The sequence below is a fragment of the Lampetra planeri genome, chromosome 13, assembly GCF_965212315.1.
Source record: "Lampetra planeri chromosome 13, kcLamPlan1.2.h2, whole genome shotgun sequence".
In the NCBI taxonomy this organism is placed as follows: domain Eukaryota; kingdom Metazoa; phylum Chordata; class Hyperoartia; order Petromyzontiformes; family Petromyzontidae; genus Lampetra; species Lampetra planeri.
The window spans coordinates 3,053,045-3,073,728 of NC_136119.1; the positions used below are offsets into that span (position 1 = coordinate 3,053,045).

The 20,684-nt window shown below is 52.4% G+C and overlaps 1 protein-coding gene across 2 annotated transcripts in view; it reads right to left on the minus strand.

Annotated features, from left to right (window-relative positions):
* Positions 1-1,373: 1,373 nt before the first annotated feature.
* IGDCC4 (immunoglobulin superfamily DCC subclass member 4) overlaps positions 1,374-20,684 on the minus strand; it is a 135,153-nt gene continuing 115,842 nt past the window's right edge. Inside the window, exons 8-20 of one of the 2 annotated variants that reach the window (XM_078599874.1) lie at positions 19,007-19,171; positions 15,621-15,758; positions 13,497-13,664; positions 12,158-12,406; positions 11,048-11,167; positions 9,131-9,329; positions 8,881-9,008; positions 6,384-6,554; positions 5,625-5,762; positions 5,253-5,367; positions 4,807-5,101; positions 3,455-3,607; positions 1,374-3,337 (exon numbers count right to left, since the gene is read on the minus strand). In XM_078599874.1, the coding sequence (XP_078456000.1) occupies positions 3,047-3,337; positions 3,455-3,607; positions 4,807-5,101; positions 5,253-5,367; positions 5,625-5,762; positions 6,384-6,554; positions 8,881-9,008; positions 9,131-9,329; positions 11,048-11,167; positions 12,158-12,406; positions 13,497-13,664; positions 15,621-15,758; positions 19,007-19,171 (2,330 nt within the window). In that variant the 3' untranslated portion in view covers positions 1,374-3,046. Of the gene's footprint in view, positions 3,338-3,454; positions 3,608-4,806; positions 5,102-5,252; positions 5,371-5,624; positions 5,763-6,383; positions 6,555-8,880; positions 9,009-9,130; positions 9,330-11,047; positions 11,168-12,157; positions 12,407-13,496; positions 13,665-15,620; positions 15,759-19,006; positions 19,172-20,684 lie in introns of both variants that reach the window. The other variant, XM_078599873.1, reaches the window with a different exon arrangement.

Genomic DNA, 20,684 nt, shown 5'->3' on the forward strand with positions numbered 1-20,684 from the left:
TTTTATATATTTTTTAGGCGCATAGGCAAATTGCCGTTTGGTTGGAGGTCAGTCCGCTGTACAATCATCGGGCTGTGGTGACTACTGCAGTCGGCTGCCACCTGGGCACCGGGCGTGGTGGCGCCCCGTTCGACCAAGAGCTGTCGCCAACGATGTCCCCGCAGCTGCCTGAGCTTGGGCTCCTGCCCCCGGAGCGGGGAGAGCGGCGGTGAATGGGCACTCCAAAGGCATGACGTGACGGACGGGCATTAAAAACGTGGCATGGACTTCCAAGAAACGCGAAGCGGCGCTTTGCGGGCGCGCGCTGGCCGGCACGGAAACCGGAGCCATCGTCGCCGCAGCCACCGTGTAGTCTGTGACGGGAGTCCGTACGAGGTTCGGATGTAGAAATACAAAAAAAACCATCACGAGATATATATATATAAAAAAACACATTCTGTCCAGAAATGTTCATCGTACAAAAAAAGGCTCCAAACTCTCCAGCAAACGCTGCACATGTGTTTGTTTTTTTTCGTTCGTAACCAGAGGAATATTATTTACCCCTCATCCCCTCCCGCACCCATCCCGCAGCTCTCATTTAAATACTATACAGTGCAGCTCCAATGAAAAATGACCGATAAAAACACTTCGTCAAGCAATCTAAAATAGTAAAAACTGCATTGTTGTACAAAACATGGCAGGAAAATGTCACAGTTACAAATGTTGCGTGTTGTAATTACCCAAACCTGCCGGCCGGGCGCTGCGTGTATGTTTTCGTTTCTAAACTTGCCGTTCGCTTTTACGCTGCACATTTTCTTCTTTTCAGACTGTTGCCTCAACTTCCCGCTCCACAAAAATAAGTGCTATGAAGTTTCCCCTCCCAACACCCCTCCCCTGTCTCCCCCAGGGGGTCCCAATATATTCCCTGGGAAACCCACCCACCCACCCACCCCTGCCCCCCCGTAAACCCCACGTCGCCTCTCATTCTGTGTGGACCCTGAGACTCGGTCCAGTGGGTGAAGAAGCCCCCTCGTGCCTCTGGCACTCGAGAGGTCGCCAGCCCAGCAGCCTCGGCCCGGCCAAGGCGACCACCGAGTCCGCAGGTACGACCCTCGCTCGATTTGCAAGTTCTGCCCACGGGTATGGTTGCCACCCGTCCGGGTTTTCCCAGGGATTCCTCTTTTCGAGGCAGCTGTCCCGGGAGACTTGCAAGTCTTTCAAGAAGCATGATCGACCACCAAAATCACGAAACATTTTTTACCGGTAGTCCATCCCCTCTTCCGGCATTATGAGACATGTTTCTTCCTGCCATGGTTACATCTTGGTGTCTGTGTACCCCCGTGGGTGGCAACCGTACGCCGATGATGGAAATCTCGTGATTACGCCACAGCACCTTGTGGGAATTTACAGGACATGAGGGTCATTTAATTACAGCTGTCTGCAAAAAAAATGCAAATGAAAACATAGTATCTGCACAACAATGTATCTGTTTTTTTTTTCATAGAAATGTACTGCTTTTTTAAATTCCTGACTAAGCGGACACCGCTGTAGATTTTTCCGAATCTGTGCCACATGCATTATTAGCACCTCATGTGTGGCAGGGGGGAATATAGAAAAAAAATCTGGTTTAACAAGTTTTCGTTTCTCGTTCAGGCGAGTCAAGACGTTCCAATTAAGGGACTTAGTCCATTCTGCTTAAGAGGCCCATTGAGGGAAGGATTTAGTGATGGAGATCCGCTTCTATATCTCACCTTAAGAGTGTTTTTTGTACCGTTACACCAAAGCATTGGGCAGCCCCTTCTGAAACGATCATCAAGAACCATATAAATTGGCGGTTTGTAAAATAATTATCGACTTCTGCATCAAAGCAAAGATCAGGTGTCGCTGAGCAGCCGACATTATTTGGAAAATTTACAGCTCATTAAAAACACGGGGCAAGACTGCAGATACTTGAACACCGGCACGTGTGCTGTGACATTTTACGGGGGAAAGCATGCGTGGAATAAACCAGGAATGAAAAGACCTGCAGAAGATGGTGTCACGAGGACCCGTCAAGGAGGCAAAACACCAATTTAGCACGTTTGGACCCAACTTTCAAAGCTGTCGTTCTTTTTTTTCCAGCAGCAACTAAACTCTGTCGAAACATTTCCATTTTGTTCTGCATCATTCCGTTCGTTTAAATTTTTCGAAGGCACTTTGAGGCAAACGTTGAAATTAAGAGCGACAAAATACGAAAAAATGCAGTCACCAAAAAAGTGATTAGCCCGCCACCGAGCCGTGGCACCGGCAGTCAGGAAGCCGATCGTGGTTACCCAGAATGCCGGGCGGTTTCCACCAACCGTTTTACAAACACGGAGCTGATTGGCGCATTTGGTTGACTCGAGGACACGAGAGGGCTCGTTCGGTGAAACATCAGAATGTTGTTGTTATTTTTAAGTCAACGAAAAGACAGAACTGTGTGTGGTAATGAGGTAGTCGTGTTGTCTTCTCAGTAATCTAGAAACGAAACATTAAAAAAAAGCACCTATATTCTGCCGTTTCGTGACCTAAGATTGGAGCACCATTCCAGTCTTTCTTTTTTATGCAGCGGAATACAAAATAATGAATAAAAAAACGTTAGAAATTACACCGTTTCATCCTCAGTTGATTTGTTTGTCATTAAACCGACAGCAACAAAACAAAAATGGAAACCGGGAGACCTTGCACTAGAATGCAGTGTGAGAGGCTTCAAACTGACGACACTTGAGTCCGTGTAGGTTTCAGTCGAGAAACCGCAGCATAGATTGCGTTTTCCTTTTCACAGTTCGGTACTCTTCATACAAAAGTTCCCAGACTGCTCGCACTCGCAGAGTGTACGTGTTACTCAAGAATCACAAACCTGAGATCCTTTTCTTTCGTGTTTAAAAAATGCGGATGTTTGTTTTACTTTTTTTTACTTTTCAGCTTTTTCTCTCGCTCTCCTTTTGGCGGAAACGTCCAAACATCCCTTTGCAAGAGCCTGTTTCCAGGACGCTCTCGTTTGTGTTTTTTTTTGCAACAACGTCAGCGTTCACGGCCGCGGCGTGGGTCACGGCTGCCCGGCCGGCGAGGTAGAAGAGGCGTGATGGGGCGACTGACAAGGGGCAGCGGGGTCTTCCACGTCTTTGTTCACGTCGTCCGGATCCTCGGCCCCGTCGCACGGCGCCCCCCTGAGATGGGGCTGCTGCTGCTGCTGCTGCGACGGCGCCGGCTGCTCGGGCGAGTCAGCGAGGCCCTTGTCCGACGACGCGGGCGACTTGCCGGCCGGCTCGGCGTCCGTCGCCGGGCCGCCCTCGTCCGCCGCCGCGAAGGAGCCCGAGTCCGACTGATTGGTCTGACCCTGCGGCGACAACGTACGCGCGTCAACAAAATCCACCGTCTTCCTCGAATGCAAAAACCGGCGGTCGAATGCAAAGCCCCGTTAGCCGGGCAGGGGACGGTCGCTGGGAGCACCCACCCCGTTGGAGAGGACCTCCCCGTCCGTCGAGGAGTCCAGGCTGAGGTCGGTGAGCGCCGTGCTGTTGGGACTCAAGAAGACGTCGCACGTCGCCGTTTCGTCTGCGAAGCTCGTGACGCAGGTGGCCGCATGGTTGGTGCTGCCGTTCCCCACCTGCGCGCCGCCAGGCCAGGGGCACGGGGGGAGCCGTTCAGCATCGCGCCGCGGCGCACCGCCGCGTCGTCGCTCTGGGAGCTTGCCGTGCGCGAGCTCACCACGAGAGAGAACACCGGTCGCGACGGGGTGGTGGCTGCCTGACAACGCTGCTCTGCGCGCGTTACTGCCGGCCTTGGGGCAAATGGCGGGGCTGAAGGCAGCACAGTCTTCCGGGAAGCGGAAGGAATTACTTTTTGAACGTATGTCGAACTTCTTTCGCACAGTACGTAGCCGATCGCTCTAATCGTAGGTAGTTTTTGAACACTTATGTTAAAACGACAAAAAAATGCGAGTTTAATTCAACCGAGTAATCATTTCTTTTTCACTCTCATAACAAATAAAAATAAAACTGCACATTGGCCAATAGCGTCCATTCAAATAAGGATCGTGGAGCAGTTTTGTCCGTCCGAGTCTCATGATAAGAACCAAATAGTTGAAACACTGGAGCAAAATAATTACATCAGCTTGGCTACTAGGATATAAAATATTACACTCTTTATGCGAGGTGATGAAAAGAAGTCTGGAAAATATTTTTTTACTGCCAGTGATTTTTCCAAGATGAATAAAACACAAACTGGCACAGCACTGTGCAATGTGTGAAATGTTACACAACAGCGTAAACATTTCCGTTCAACCCATGACAGGGTTCGGGAAGGGGGGGTTGGAGGAACGAAAATCGAGTCGGCGATCATTCCTGTGTTGCACGAAGGAATGATTAAATGAACAGGGGCCTGCCTTCGACGTACGCGCTCGTTATTAGTCTCACAAAAACACGAGCTGATGCTGCATTATCTTGTTATTTAATTCATTACGTCGCGGTCCAGATTGATGGGCCAAAGCGATGACGGAACTCCCATCCTTCTTGATTTCACCAGGCAAGGCAAATTAAAAGCTGCCGTGCACTAACAGCTCATCTAATTACCCCTAGCGGAGCTCGGCAGACACAAGCCGGCGGTGGTGGCCAGCTGGCGAGACCACGGGTCAGCAGTTTCTCGGAGCGAGCACTTCCAATTTCCACGCCTCTCGTGTGATCCATCCATCAAACGCAACTTCGCACTTCGTCGCGTCGTGCCGGCCATCGTCGCGTCGCCGCTAAGCGAAGCTCGCCGGGGGAGAGCGAGCGAGCACGCGAGGCGGGCCGTCGCGCCCGTCCGTACCTTGTTGCGCGCGGACACGGCCGTGCCGTTGGGCACCAGCTGCTGGCGCTCGGGATCCCGGGCCGAGGGCGACGGCGAGTACGACGACGCCGTCGTGGCGGCGGCGTCGGCGACGTCGCGGCCCGGGCGCGCCGTGCCGTCCGGCCCCGCCGCCTCCTGGCAGCACATGAGCGTCTCCAGCTCGTGCGAGTCCAGGGGGCGGCCGTTCCTCATCTGGGGCCCGTTTCCCGACGCCGAGGCCGTCGGGTCGCCCGGCGCGCCGGGGAGGCAGCAGTCGCCGGGACGGGAGGCGCGCCTGCTCGGCGGTTGCGGTGGGGGACAGGGAGGGAGCGGACAGGCGAGGGCGTCACGAGGGGGCGACGGACGACGGCGGGCGGGGGGCGCGCCGAGCGTCGGAAGCGCGCCGGGTGGCGGGCGGTTGAGTGCGAACGAGGTGCGGCGAGTACCCGTGTTTGGATCGGCACAGGAGGACGGCGACGCACAGGGAGACGCAGGCAAAGGCGATGCACACGCCGACCAGCATGCCCGTCAGGGAGTGCACGTTAAGGAGCAACGGCAGGCCTGCTGGGGGTGGGGAGGGGTGGGCGCAAGGCGGGGATCAGAGGAGGGGGGGGGCACAGTAAGAACGGGAGTGCAGATATAGGGGTGGGGGTTCAGGAGAGTTGGATGAGTTCCAGAGTACGCTGCTGTTGCTGCTGCCGGATTTGTCTGTGTCCGGTGGCTCCGTCACGAATATCGAAGCTTATTGCCGTGTCCGCCGCGAAGGCGATAACGGTTATCGCAACTATAACGGTAATAATAACACACGATGCGCGTACTTGTCTGTGGCTCGACGAGGGTGTGAACGGACAGCGCGGTGGAGAAGGGGCCCGGGCCCACCGGCGTCTTGGCTCCCACGCTGAAGAAGTAGAGGGTCCCGCTCTCCAGACCCACGATGTCGGCGCTCAGCGCGTCGCCTGGGGCGAGGAGTTAGCGCGATCGATGCGGGGGAGTCAGAGAGACGTCGAAACGTTCCGCTCACGAAGCAAAGCGTGCCGTGAAACAACTTTAGCCTTTGTTGTAATTGTCTATCGGAGGCGTAAAACGACGCATTGATTTATCGAGAGTCTTACTCTCAGGGTGCATGCATGGAATTGTGTGTGTGTGCGTGCATATGAATTGAGTATTAACAGTTTACGAGACAAAAAACCCCAACATATATGAGACGGCAATAACAATCTGAGAAATAATCTATCCTTGAATCGGACATCAACTCTGAACCGTGACACCTCATTGCAATTATTGGGGGGTAAAAGAGAGATTGAATCTGTGTGTGCTTTGAGCGTTGTTACCCCCTAAAATACACGGTGGGTTTTCTCTGGGTTCTCTGCTTTTCTCGCACATCAAGCCAAACAGTCGTGTACAGAATTGGCCAAATACCCATTGCAGCACGTAAAAAAAAAGTAAAAGATTTGAGAGCAAATTGTTTATTATAATTCCAATTCGGAGAGCTGTGACACAACTGAAACGACAGTGTCCAGCTCAGCCCGTGGTCGACCATTGTCATCGTGAGGGGTGGCGGTGGCGGCAGTTCTCACCGGCACGGCGGATGGCGGTCCACATCTCGCGCGGGAGCGATGCGTTGGAGCTGTAGATGAGGACGTACTCGGACACGGGGCCGTTGGGCTCCAGCGGGGGCTCCCAGGCCACGCGCACCGACCGCATGTCCACGGCGCTCAGTGTCACGTCCATGGGCGGCGTGCCGGGCCCTGCGTGGCACGGAACGGCAAAACGCACGGCATCGCTCTCGTTCCCTCCTCCTCCCGCTCACGCTCTCTCCAAGACGGACAATTAACGCGTGCTTGCTTACTCCGAGTCGCTGCTGCGCTATGAACCCGGCAACCCGGGTTCGATTCCGGCCCACGGCCTGCACTGGTGACGATTATCTGAACCGGTTCTGAGCCTCCTCGAAGTTGACTCGGCCTCAAATGAGTACTTGGTGCGGTGTGTAAAACATCACCACTGGGGAGACAAAGGCGGCCTAGCGTGGTGTTGTCCACCCATCCCTTCGTGTGCGGTGCTGGCCTTCACAGGTGCTGCTCGATAATAGCACTTGCCCCAACAGTCTGTTTTGACTATGGAGGTGGATCTTTGTATGAATTGTTATTGTTGTTTGGAGGAGGGTGTGTGACACACATTGGTATTTTACTCACGCTATTTAACCCAAAGATCTATCTTATCTTAAAAAACTAAAATAGTAAAAGGTACAGAAGCAAACAAGTGCGAGCTACTGCGTGGGAGTTTGCGGTTGTGCCGTACAGCTGCCCCGATCTATCTTCGCGTTACGATGTCTGATGTTTCACTCCACGTGCAGGCAGCTTCTTCACGAATAAATGAAGCATGGTGCCTCTTGCTACCGATTGCCAGTGTGGGCGAGACGTAGCCAGGGGTTCTGCTGGTGACCGTGCCGATTGTAGATTCGCTGTAGGGTTTGTTTTTTCGTAGATATTTTATATGACGGCATCGTCAGCCTCCTCTTGATTTTCTGCTGCTGGCTGCTATGTGCTGATGGGTGTGAGGTCACGTGACTATTCACATGATGACAGCGCAGCTGCTGGCAGTAGCGAATGAGGAATTGCCATTTGAACCAAATCTGCACCTTTTAATAAGAAGCAATGGCACGATCCAACACCACAGCGTGAAATTCGGACAGGCAAGTGTGAGAAAGAGAAAGCTCAGCACGCTTCTCCCCTTTAATTATGTCGTCCAATTACCTTTTGGACAGCTACAAAGATAACTGTTAATTAACGCTGAAATTTCCAAAATGCTTATAGAAATAATTCACAGCCCTTTTGTTATGCCACCGCTGCTGAAAGGCCTCCCCACACACAACGTCAGTCATTGGGTTGTTTGACCATACTTCACCACACTTGACAGTACAGCTTGGTAGAGGCTGAGAGGGGCGCGGCGGTGCAGAACCAGTTCGGAATTGAGGTGCCATTCATATGATCCGTTAGCCATATATGGCGCAGCTCGCTAACAACTATGCCAACGCTCTGTCCGTCGGTATAGTATGCGGTGGGAGTACCCACATATTGCCCGTGCCTGACGGGGGTGACTTGCGGTGCACCAATTTATACTGCTGGGCGGACCGAGGCAAGAGGATTCAAGAAACCTGCACCGTAGTCTCAACTGCCGTGCCGGTAGATTAGACCGGCGTCCTCTGGGTGGCATGTCCAGTGGTGCGAACCGTGACACCTTTTGCAAGAATGAATAATGAACCGTTACAAAAAACTTTCATTTCAACTCGGAGGCGGCAAGTCCGTTTTGTTGGCAGGGCGTCTGCGGTGTTCGCCCACGTGGCATTGCGACGCAGACGGATCCTCTGGCCGTCGGGGAGCCCGCACCGTTGAGACGCGTGATAAGATCAGGGGGGACACTGAAACATTAGCGCAGCTACGCACACACGCCCATAAACTCGTGGCATTTCATGAGAGCCATTTCCCAGAGCTTGACACAAATTATTGCCTTCTCGCCGACGCGAAGGGGGTCCATGGACAGGGGTGTAATTGGCGAAAGGCTCAGCATAAAAAGGCGGCATTACCGCATCCCGTATGATAAAAAAAAACGCATTTAAAAAATGTGAATAATTTAAAGCTTTAACCTTTTACGAGGAAATGTCTTATGTTGCGGGGGCCCTGATTTTAATCAAGTCGAGTAACAACAAAACATAATGAATGTTTCAGATAAAAGAGGCTGAGGTGTGAATATTTTTGGATTCTATTGCTTGTCTTCTAAACATTTTCCTATTATGCGGTCGATATATTCCTCCTTTAATACTTTTGTCATGCACGCGTACAAGAGACGGGGGCTGGGGAGGGTGAGGAGAAGAGAGCGAGGATGGCTGAGAGGGAGTAAGGACATTGGCGTGAAGGAGAGAGGGAAGGCGTCGCGCAGAGAGGGAGCAACAGAGAGGGGGACAGCAACTGAGTAAGGAAGCAAAATGGGCGGAGGGGAAAGAAAAAAGGGAACGAGGGAGACAAGGAATGGCGCAGGCAGGAGAGAGGGCCGAAAGGAGGGAGGGAGATGGCGTACGGTCGGGCGGCGTCGCCTCCTCCACGGTGTCCCCGAAGCGCCCGTTGGAGTTGTGGCCGTGCGACTGCACCGAGAACTGGTACCGCGTGAAGGGCTTGAGTCCCTGCACGAGCAGCCCTTCCTCCGCACTGCTCGCGGCGCACGCGGGAGAGAAAACGCGGCGCGTGAACGCACGCCGCGCAGCAACGACACGTGCACGCAATCCGGCGCGCGCGCAAATCCGCGCGGCCGACGGCGTGCGCCGACTCACCAGGGGATGTAGCTGAAGGCCGAGGCGTTGGTGGGGGCGGGCGAGGGGGCGTAGCGCACCGTGTAGCCCACGATCTCCACGTTGCTGAACGCCGGCTTGCGCCACCAGAGCCGCACGGCGCTCGAGCCGTTGCCCTGGGCGAGCAGGTGCGTGGGCGGCATCGGCGACGAGGGCAGCTCGGGCAGCTCGGGCAGCACGCCTTCCGGAGGGTGACGCACGAGGAAGAGGCGGCGGGGAGGAGGAGGCAGGCGGTAAGGAGGTGGCGCAGGAGGTAAGGGAGGGTGACGTGCGGGAGGAGAGGGACGAGACTTGCGTCGGGGCCACGATGCTCGGACAAGCTTTGCTTTTGGTTGACAATGTTTAAACCCCGAGAAATGTATGAATGTTGAACTTCTTTCTCGCCGTACGCAGCCAACCTCCGAATCGGAGGTGCGGGAAACTCCCGATTCAGAGGTGCCAGAGCCCCAGCAGCATCAGTAGCAATGGCGGATACTAATTTACGCAATCATAACACCGCACTGCTCACAGAATAAAAGCCACATATAAATTACTAAATAACTCAAACAAGAACGCTTGTGCATGCTGTATTACGAGTGCCTGCGAAAAACCGACGTGCCCCATGACTGAAACACTCCACAAACACTTGACAAGTTTGTCCGCAGATGTTTGCTCATCATCGGAACGGAGCGTTTGTGGCTTGCTGCATTGTAAATATCAACAGGTGGTTTATACCATGCGTGTGCAGCGCATGATGGACGTTTGTTGTCCAGCAGTCATTGTATGGATTTTATGAATGACAATGGTCCCATTTGATTGAGACCTCAAACCATGATCATGATCGTAACCGATTTGGGAAATCATCATCATCAATCACCATTACCGCCTCTCATTCCACATGTCCGTGAGATTAGTTGAATGTGCCTTTTGTCACACCTGTAGCGCGCATCAGTGGTCTGCACTTACACAGTACCTTGGGTTCTCAAAAAAACGATTCAGGCACAAGGTTATTTGTGTGTGTAAAGGACGATCGTTTCTGCTTCGGAGGAGTTTGGTGCTCGCTCAGTAGCTGTTTATTCAAGTCAAGGTCGCCTGCCACCGCCACCGATGCTGCTCCTCCGAATGTACTCTTCCACTCACAATGGTAAGTAAAAAAAAAAGCGAATTGAGGCCACACTCAGATGTGATAGCTAAATGCATTCAAGCACCAATTGTTATTTGCTGATTCCCTAACCGAATGCGCAGGAGCAACGCGCGCTTTCGTTGCGCCTGCAGGCATTAAGCTCACGCCGCAGGAAATAAAGCAGTTAACACGTGTGTTGTTGAATAAAGGAAAGCCGGGAATTGGCATTGTTCTGTTGTGGACGGCGAGTGCGAACGCCACAGACACAGGAGATGACGAGGGTTCGGTGAGTAAAATCTCAAACACAAGATTCGCGCGATGTCACGCCACGCGTGAAGAGTGGTTTGCCACTCGTCGGTCATCCAATATGTTTGCATTTCGCGGTGAATAACATCGTGACGACTGTTCGTAGCGCTAATGCAAATGGAAACTTGGGGACGTGCCATTGCTCAGGCTTTAAGCCCAGAACCCTTTGGAAATGTTTTACTCCCAGATATTGGGATCTATGTGGTCCATCAACGTCATATATATCTATCAGCTTTTAGGACTGAGATAGGCTTACGGAAGTGAAAATCAAAATATATTATGAACACCACAACTGGTGACCGGGCTAGGAGCATGAAACCCAGGATCTCAGTGTCTCAGACACTGCCATTATGAGCCCTCGGAAAGGCAGAGACACTCAGCACCTGGGAGCATAACCCCAGGGTCACTGCGGAGCTGACTCAGCTTTCCCGGCACGCCCGTGTAATGAATCCCCGCGAGCCGCCCGTATCGCGCGATCACCGTCTCTCTACCGGGGTCGCTGGCAGGGGGGCGGCTGGGCGGGTCGGGCGTGCGGCCCCTCCATGTCACCACGTGGGCATTGTCGTGTTTGGCGTGTACCACGAGTCGCACCTCGTACAGCACGCCGGGCTCTGCGATGCACACGCACGCAGAACATGCGCAACACACACACGGAGCACACACATGCAGCACACACACGCAGCATGTAGAGCACATAGGCAACAAATACAAAGATCCCCCGTGTAGCCTTAACAGACTGTAGGGGCAAGTGCTGTTAGCGAGCACCTATGAAGGCCGGCACGGCACACGAGGGGGTGAGTGGCCAACACCACGCCCGACCGCTTTTGTCTCCCCAGTGGCGATGCTTACACATTGCACACCAAGTACTCATTTGCGGCTGAGTCGACCTAGGGGAGGCCCAGGACCGGTTCAGATAATCGTCACTGGTGTTTGCCGTGAGCGGGAATCGAACCCGGGTCGCCAGGTTTGTAGCGCAGAGCGCTAACCGCTACACCGCTACACCACCGCTGCCCACTACACACACGCATGCACACACGCGCACACACACGCGTGCCCAGCCACAACACACCGGCCAGGAAGGGAAGCGTGTCTGCCTTTAAGAACCGACGCGGGCAGCGATCGTGACGCAGACAAATCCATGTCGCTCGGTAAAGAGCAAAGGCCGTGGCAATAATAATAGTAATGGGCTGTGATAATAATAGGCCGTGAAGCAGTGTGGTAATTTTAAGGAAATCACTGCCTTTAGCCATCAGGGATAATGGTTGCCGCACCGTTTCTTTTTGTAAAACATTTATTTGCCCAAATATGGTCAAATGGTATCACTGTTCCACGCGAGTGGGCAACTGGGATGGCAACTTCCAAATACATTCCAGAGAGGGGTAACATGTCTACTCAAGGCCTGCGCGCCCCATTCACCAAACCTTTTGTTAATTTCGTCGTCGAGACGGAACTTCGTCATCCTGTGACATCACCGCTCAACCAAGTTGCCAAAGTTGCTCAAACGCTATTTGAAAGAGATTTTGATGGTGGTCTCGAATGTATCCTCCAGTCTCGACCGATCGAACCGACCAATGACCGTCCATCCGCGATGATCCACTCACTCAGGCCCGAGATCGTGTAGTGAGTCGCTCTCCTGCGCAGCGAGATGGGGCCAATGAGCCAGTCCGTGCCATCAATCGGCGGCTCATCGCCTGGGTCCTCCAGCTCATCCGCCAGCTCCTGGGCGGCTGGCGCTTGCCGGCAGTACAGCTGGTACCCGCGGATTTGGAAGTGGTTGGCGGGCGAATGCCAGAAGATCTGCAGAGCCGTCCTGTTGGACTCCACGGTGAGCTGCAGGACGGGTGGTTGTGCTGCGAAATGGCAGACGCGTTGAACGAACACGTTCTCAAAACGCTCGTGTGCGCGCTGAGTGTATGTAATCTCACAAATGTGATTGTGCTGGGATCTCTCTCTCTCTCCCCCCCCCCCCTCCACCCCATGTTCGAATTTAGAAACCAAAGGAGTAAAGGTGCAGCCCTGCAATTGCTCACAAAACTGTTGGCGGAAGGGCCTCCACTAGAGAGAGCTCTAGAGGGCCCCTCCAGGTTTTTTTTTACCTACTCTATCATGCACATGTTGGAAGAGGTGGGAGGACCCACACTTTAACACACCACACGCAAACTACCCATCGACTAACTGTTGGGAACTAGAGGGATTAAAAACAATAGAGATAGCAAGCAAAGCCGTGACCATTGCTGGTCTCTCAGAATTAAAGGTGAAGGGGTCATTACAGTCAACGCCGCTAAAGCCACATCACCTTAGCTTGTTTACCAATGCCCGCCGAGGTCCGCTTAAATGATTCCATCATCTGGCTTCAGGTCGTGTACAAAATACTTTTTTTTTCGATGTAAAGAGACGGGTAAGTGAAAGATATGTATTGTCTGTGTATCGTGTTTCTTACTGATATTCTCCACAAACGTGCCAACCATTGTTTTGTGTACCGTGTGAAATATTTCAGCGTCGAACCACGACCCGCATCTTAAAGAGAGGTGCCTTGCCTCTAGCATCTGGTCGTTCACCAGCATCAATTCAAGCCCGTCAAAACCGGTCCAGCGTTTGATTGTATTTGCATCAATGCCGCTGCAGTTAAGCACTCCCAGAAGCCCGTGGGCCGATGGGTTGTGTAAAAGCAACGTGGAGGGACAGATTTACGAAGAAGAAATTGTCTGCCCAAGTAAGGATGGTCAATGTTGGTCCAACAGTTCCAAACACACGCCGACCCAACGCGGCACGCTTACTGCGCGCTGAACCTACGCACTCCTCTTAGGTCTGATCGACAAGTCCAAATCGTGCCTGCAAACGCTCGTCTCGCGGTAGCAGCGCGTTGACGGTGGGATTGCGCGCGCGTGTGCACGGCCGCGTCGTCGCCACGACGACCCGCGCCGCCGGCGTCTCGCTCACCGGTGCGGTTGCTGTGCGGCGTGGTGCGGTGCAGGGTCCACGGCGACGGCTCGCCGGACCCCGAGCCGGTGGCGGCCGAGATGCGCACGCGGTAGGCGCGGCTCGGCTGCAGGCCGCTCAGCGTCACCTGGGTCTCCCCGCCCGGCACCTCCACCGCGTGCACCGTGTCTGTCGGCAAATACCCCACAGGGCACGTCACTTCGGATGGCACCGCCCAACCCCCCGTCCCCGAACCGCCCCCGCCTCCTTGCCCGCGTGCCGCCCTCGTTAGGTTCGTAGATATTTTCCTCGTATGTAAAGTAAGTCCTCGATTAAGTGTCCCGTTGAGTGAAAAACGCGTTAAGCGAAAAACTATTTTCGCCATAAACGATGTAACGATGAAGTTTGGCTAGATACGATGGTACTACGCAGACAGAGTGAGATGGCCGGACAAATAACCGAGGTTACGCCGCAGCGTTACTGTGTTGTTCCTCGTACTGAATCGTACCGCTCAGCCGCGCGGCTCCGGAAAGTTGTTCACCGTTGGACGCTCACAAACTGCATTGTAACAGTGTGCGTTCCGCGTTATAACGGTGCGCGTTCCGCATTGTGCGGAAAGTGTTCCCCCATGGAAGAACCACGTGATAGCGAAAACGCGTTGTGTGAACACGCGTTAAGCGAGGACTTGCCGTACTAAGAAATGTAACAATCAAAAAGAGTCAACGATTAAAATCAATGAATGATTACGTCTCCTACTGTGTACCAAGAGTGGGTTAGGAAGCGTAATGATTCCTCGACCGATTAAACTATATTATTATGTTACTCGTGATACATGCATGTGCTGTGTGCATCGGATCGTGTGTGTAAGCAGGATGCATCGACAATTTCCGCAGATTGTATGCAAATGAAATGCGAGCGTTCGGGGTGATGGAGCGAACGGGTAACGACAAAAGATACGCATCGCAAACGAGGCGTAAAATCGAGATGAAAATTATTTACTGTTGAATCGTATTTCAACTCGGGCACTGACCATTCTGGTTTCCATTGTGACAAGGAAGATGCATATCATACGGCTCTTGCGTTGGGATAGATAGCAATTAAACGATAAATTAATGAAGTGTTAAACGTATGGCGAACCGGCTTGCGCTGTTTACCCGGTTTTTGCACCAACCCACTAAACATGCCAACATTGGGCCAACTATGTGGTTGGAAACCGTTAGACCAGCGTTGGCGCAGTGTTCCATGTTTACTGGGAAGAGCTAAGCTGGCACGCGGTTCAGTGTGAGAATCTACGCGTGCCATCATGCGCGCTGGCGAGTTGTGTACAGGCTGCGCACGCGTGCGTGGGTGCGTGCGTGGGTGAGTGCATGAGTATGCACGGATGCTGCACGTACGTAGCAGCCGATCCGCGTGTAATAAAAAAAACAGTAGCGCGGGCTGCGCGCTCTCCGCGGCGGATTAGCTTCTACGACAGCCAAATCGAGTTACCAAACCGCAGAGTTGGCAGAAATCCAGGCACGCTCGTTAAGGCGGTGGTGAGGAGTTGGAGCGAGCGAGCGAGCGGCAGCCACCCCCACGCGGGGGCTACGAAACCGTGAGCCATCGGACGTTGAGCTGCGCACACATTGCTTTCGAGCTGGGACGTCCGATCATTTAAACGACTGATCCTCTTCCCCGTTATCGGTTTAATTATGCGACTTATCAGGAGAACTCGAAAGTCTTTGGGAGTCTCACCTTCGTTCCCACGTGCGCCAAGGTTGGTGACGTTACCGGCACGACGGGGCATGGCCTGCATGGGGTGCCCTGCCTTTAAGAGGATGGATATGGTGGCAGTCGCCACCAAAGTTGAAGGGGCCCGAACAATTGACCAACGAAATATTGTCGATCGCAACGTTCACACGGTAAACCGTCGTAACGGGCTAAACGTTTGGGCCCTACGTCGCACGCGCGTGCGTGCGTGCTTGCGTGTGTGCGTGCGTCAGTCGACCCGTGGCACCTGGGTCTGCCCCGTGACCTCCTGCCAGCGGGCGTTCGACACTTCACGTGGCCTCAAGGTGCACAGGACCTGACACAAGCGTCGTGGTGACGTCACCGCCACTTAGTGGCGAATGGCGGTTGTTGTTGTACGAGCGTGCGGCGCCTCACCCTCGCGCTGCGCCGAGTACTCGACCCGGTAGCCCAGCACGCGGCCGCGGCTCTCCGCCCTCTCTAGGGGGAGCCAGCTGACGCGGATGTCTGTGCCGCCGGCGCTCGACAGGGAGAGCTGCGGCGCCGCCGACGGAACTGTCACCCAGTCACAAAGCGAGAGAACAGAAACGACGATTAAGAAGAACGACATGACACCACTGCATAGGATAGGGTTTGGCGGTTGTGCCAGTGGAGCTCCCTCCGATATGTTTTTTAGAGTTGTGCCAAATTGTTGTTTGGAATGACGTCCGCCGTTCCGCTCCCAAGCGCCGAACAACACACGGCACATTGCGCCAAACGACATGCCAAATACACTCAGGAGAAACTGCACCTCCGTCTCACCTATGAAGCTATGAGCGCTCTGGCGGCAGTGTACACGTGCGGAGAGAAAGTACCGCGCCACTGCGTATCGGATACAAATGTAAAGGCCCTTCATATTGCTTTGGGGGAAAATGCATTTAGGATGCAGCGAATGAGTTTGAAGTCAGCACCCCCTTCCCTCCACAAACGCGCTCCCAATTCCCCGGGGGCTGTAGCCAATCAGGGGGTATTGAGACGATGTTCATTAACGAGGGTGGCGCCGAGGTGCTCTTGACCTGCGGTACGACAACAACGCCTACAACAAGTGAACTTTTAAGATCGTGGTACAAAATGGAAACCCCGACGTTTCTTTTTCCATCGCCTTAAGGGGCAGGGAAATGTCGGGCTTGCAGAGTAATCGATCGATGTGTTTAATCAATCACCTGTTTCAGCACCGCCCGGTCAAACGCTTTAGCGCCGCTGAGCGGCCGTGATTGATAACCGGGCTTGGTATTTAAGAGCGCTGATTAATTAATTGCCGCAGCTTTCAAAAGAATTGCTGAGCCCATGGTATTCACCGTTAAAAGCTAACGTAATGATATACAACGATAAATAATGACCCTGGTTTTTAATACGGGAGTTTTTTTTGCCCCCCCCCCACCACCACCACCGAGCAAAAAATATAAAATAAAAATATCGGCGGACATTTCCCGTGAAAAATTGCATTCTCCGAGAAAAGTATTTTATTGATTTGACAAATGGTCAACGATTAGCAAGGAAAGGGCAGCGAGTGCTGACGTGTGTGCGTGCAAGTGTGGCAGTCGGCGGACGGAGGAATATTTACAAGCGGCTTGTTTAGCAGCGCGTAGGGGTTAAGCTGAGAGAAATAAAGAGACGTCTGTCATTTAGTCGCCTTTGGTCGGCGCGGCCTTGTCTCGGGGAGTCAGGCGGAAAGCTAAAGAACGCTGTGATCGCTATCGCGGCAGGCGAGTGGCACATCGATCGCGACGCAGCAAGCAGCGCTCACTCGACGTTCAAGCGGTGGGGGGGGGGGATTGACAGAGGGGAGGCGATGCATGGCCTCTCTACTGTGTAGGTTTTCACGGTCGCGACGCACAGCGCTCCGTTGTTGTTGTCACGATGTCCAAACGTAACGATGGTTTATGTGCAGTCAGTCGTGACCAGGTTTGTGCCGCACGCTCGAGAACGTGGTTCAATCACTTTTAATATGAATTCGTTTATTTACGCGGAAATGGTTTTTGTTTATTGGAGGGTTTTTGGTCTGTTGCTCAGTAGCGATTAGGTAAATATTCATATGCCTATTTAAAAACTGGTCATTAGAAAAAAATGTTTGAAATGTAATTTATCACCAGCCCCCATGGTGTTAAGTGCCGTCTCCAACCCTTATGAACTCTCTGCCCTCTCTATTCCTGTGCTACGTCAACTATTAGCAATGATTTATTTATATTAATGCAGTGTTATTGACGATTTTTTTTTCGCCTGCTTAATCACGGGTGGCTTCAACCCGGAGTCGAACCCAAGACCTCACCGGTGCCAGCTCAGCGCCACTGTCGCGGCGTTCCTCGCCTGACCTGGCTGGCGACCTCCCCCACTGGCGAGCGCTCACAAAGGGCACCGCGAGAGAGCACGCGCGAGGTCGTGCGCGAGCCCAGAGAGCCGAGTCAGCGCGACGCAGACACAAAAACCTAAATCAATTTGCGGCAAAGCAGAGCGGTGCCCTGGGTTCTGGACGAGAAGCTACAAAAACACAAGGACGTCATCTTCTTCTCGGCAGCCCCAAATAGCGCGGAGCGTGCGCGCATCGCCTCGTCGCGCGATAAGGGATTCGCTCCGGAGCGAGCGATGTCGCTGAATGCGTCCGCGGAGAGGCGCGTCTGAGATAGCGTCGCTCACGCTGCCTCTAAAGTAACGGCAACACAGCCCTGTGTGTGTGTGTAATCGTGTGATCGCGTGTGGGTGCGTGTGTGCGTGGGGAGCGGTAGTGTAGTGGTTAGCACGCTTCGCTCACGGCCAACGACAGTGACAGCTATTTAAACCGGTCCTGGGCCTCCCCTAGGTCGACTCAGGCACAAATGAGTACCTAATGTGGTGTGTAAACATCGTCGAAAGGCGGCCGGGCCATGTCGGCCTTCATAGATGTTCGCTAACAGCACTTACCCCAAGTCTGTTCAGGCTGTACGGGGGATGTGTGTACGTGAACGTCTCATCGTGTGAATGCGAGCATGAGAATGCGAGCATGTGTATGTGTGAATGTGTACACATCCACACTACATAGAGATACATTGTATACATGCACACTGCATAGAGACACACTACAGTCACACTACATCGAGGTACAATGTACACGTCCATACCAAAAAGAGATACTATACATTAAATACATCCACAGAGATGCAATGTATACGCACGGACTACAAGTAAATACAGGTAGTCCCCGACTTACGATGGTCCGACTTACGATATTTCGATCTTACGATATCGATATGACAAAATTGTAAAATATTTTAAATTTGGCGCGGCAGGCAAACGCAGCAGCGTACGAGGTACGATACTGTACGTTGGAATTTCATTTTAGGGTTACCACGATACGATACGTTCAATGCATGTTAAAAGTTTTTATAGCAGATAGGATTGTTTCCTATAGGTAGGCTAAGAATTTACCTTGTTTTTTTACTTTACATTTTACTGTGCAATACAGTATTGTAATTAATAAATACATACAGTATATAGTTTATACAATTACGGTACTATAAATTGCTCTGTTTTGCTAAATTATCACCATTCTTTAAGACTTCTGGGTAGGCTAGGCCATCTTCGACTTACGATATTTTTGACTTACGATGGGGTCGTCGTAACGCATCTCCATCATAAGTCGGGGACTACCTGTACATTGTATACATCCACACCACATACCCTACAGAGCAACACGGTACGTACATCTACGCCACACGGGAGCTACGCCGGAGGGGTTCCACACCGCACCTCTCCGCACCGTCGCGTCCCGCGATCGGCCCCCGACTCACCGTCCTCGGGCGTGCTCACGGTGAGCAGCTGCGAGGTCTGGCTGGCGCCTCGCTGGCTGTAGGCCACCATGTAGATGGTGTAGTTGGTGTCGGGCTCCAAGTCTTTCAGCAGGAACTCGGCCGTGTCGTTGTTCACCGCGAACTGGTACTCCTCGTTGTTTATGCCTACGATGAGTGGGCGGGGGGGGGGGCGGCAATTGACCGCGTCCAAGCCATCGTCAGCATCATCGTTGTCATGCACGCCATCGTCATTCAATGTTGGCTGCCGTTATTACAGTTGTCAACCTCTGAAGGTGTCCCGCTAATACATGATGATCTGAATAAGCATACTCTACCTCGTGCGTGCTTTGCATCTCCCCAATGAGCAAGCATCAGGAGAGGCGACAAACGACGGACGTATAGAATCTTCGACCCGAATGAATTGCACGGCGTAGGTTTTATTTCTTTCTTCGTGGTGCTGCTGCACAGCTCTGGAATTTGTGTGTTCAGGATCGACCGTGTGTTGTTCACTTCATTTATTGAGGAAGCTCGCAACAAGTGGGTTTAAATGTCAGACATGATGCCGAACAACACGCGGTATAACCGAAAACGACATCGGAGAGCTGACCAGAATGAATGTCATCATCCTGATGTTCTTCACTGTCATCATCATCGCTGCTGCTGTGGTGGCAGTGGTGATAATGTATTTTCATTATCCGCATGGATGGATATTGTGCGATGGCTTTCAGTGAAAGAAGACGGCAACTTTTAATGACTGACCCTGACGTTTAATGATGTGATCTGTGAACTTGCACCGACTTATCCCATGGAACTCCAAGTACAAACCCTCTCGGACACTACAATCAGTGGACTCCCATCTCCTTGTGTCCCACCAACCCAACCCGACTGACAGACGCTTTGTCAAAGGAGCTCCAACATTACCGCACCATCTTCCCTTTCAACTTCAGTCGCGTCCTTCGTGGGTTTTTGAGTCACACCCAAAAACCACGGTTCTGCTGCAAGGAATTATTAAAATTGTCAAAATTATGAGAAGCGAGTGAGTGGTACAGCAATCTTGATTTGAAGCTTTCGTGACTGCAGGAATCCATACTCCTTGGTTCTTTTGGTAACTTTACCGAAATAACCAAAGAGAGTGGTAAACCTCGATTTAAAGCTTTCGTGACTGCAGGGATTCATTTTCTTGGTTCTTTCGGTAAAGTCACGTAGAAGGGAAATAATAAAATAATAAAACAACAAAACAAAAACATAATAACATTTGGATTTTTATTATTTTATTATTTCCCTTCTACGTGACTTTACCGAAAGAACCAAGAAGAAGAGTGGTAAACCGTTGAATGCTGCCCGATTCACATTTGAGTGTGGCATGGGGGCATGCGATGTGTTGTCTGATTGTATGGCTTATGAGAAGTGGATGTGTGGTAAACGATGTGCTAAACGGAATGCGTGGTAGGCAATTGAATGCTGGCTGATGAACGTTTGAGTGCGGTATGATTATGATGATGTGACGTATAGATTTATTGTCAGGCCCCTTGGAGTGTCGTTCATTGATGACAAATCCATTGTTTTTGAGTTGTACGCCTTTTGGCGTCATCTGGTCCAACACCAATGGAAACTAAGCTCTAAGAAAAGCTGTCTCGGGTGTGGACCAATCAACTTCAAGGACAGTGCATATCATTAT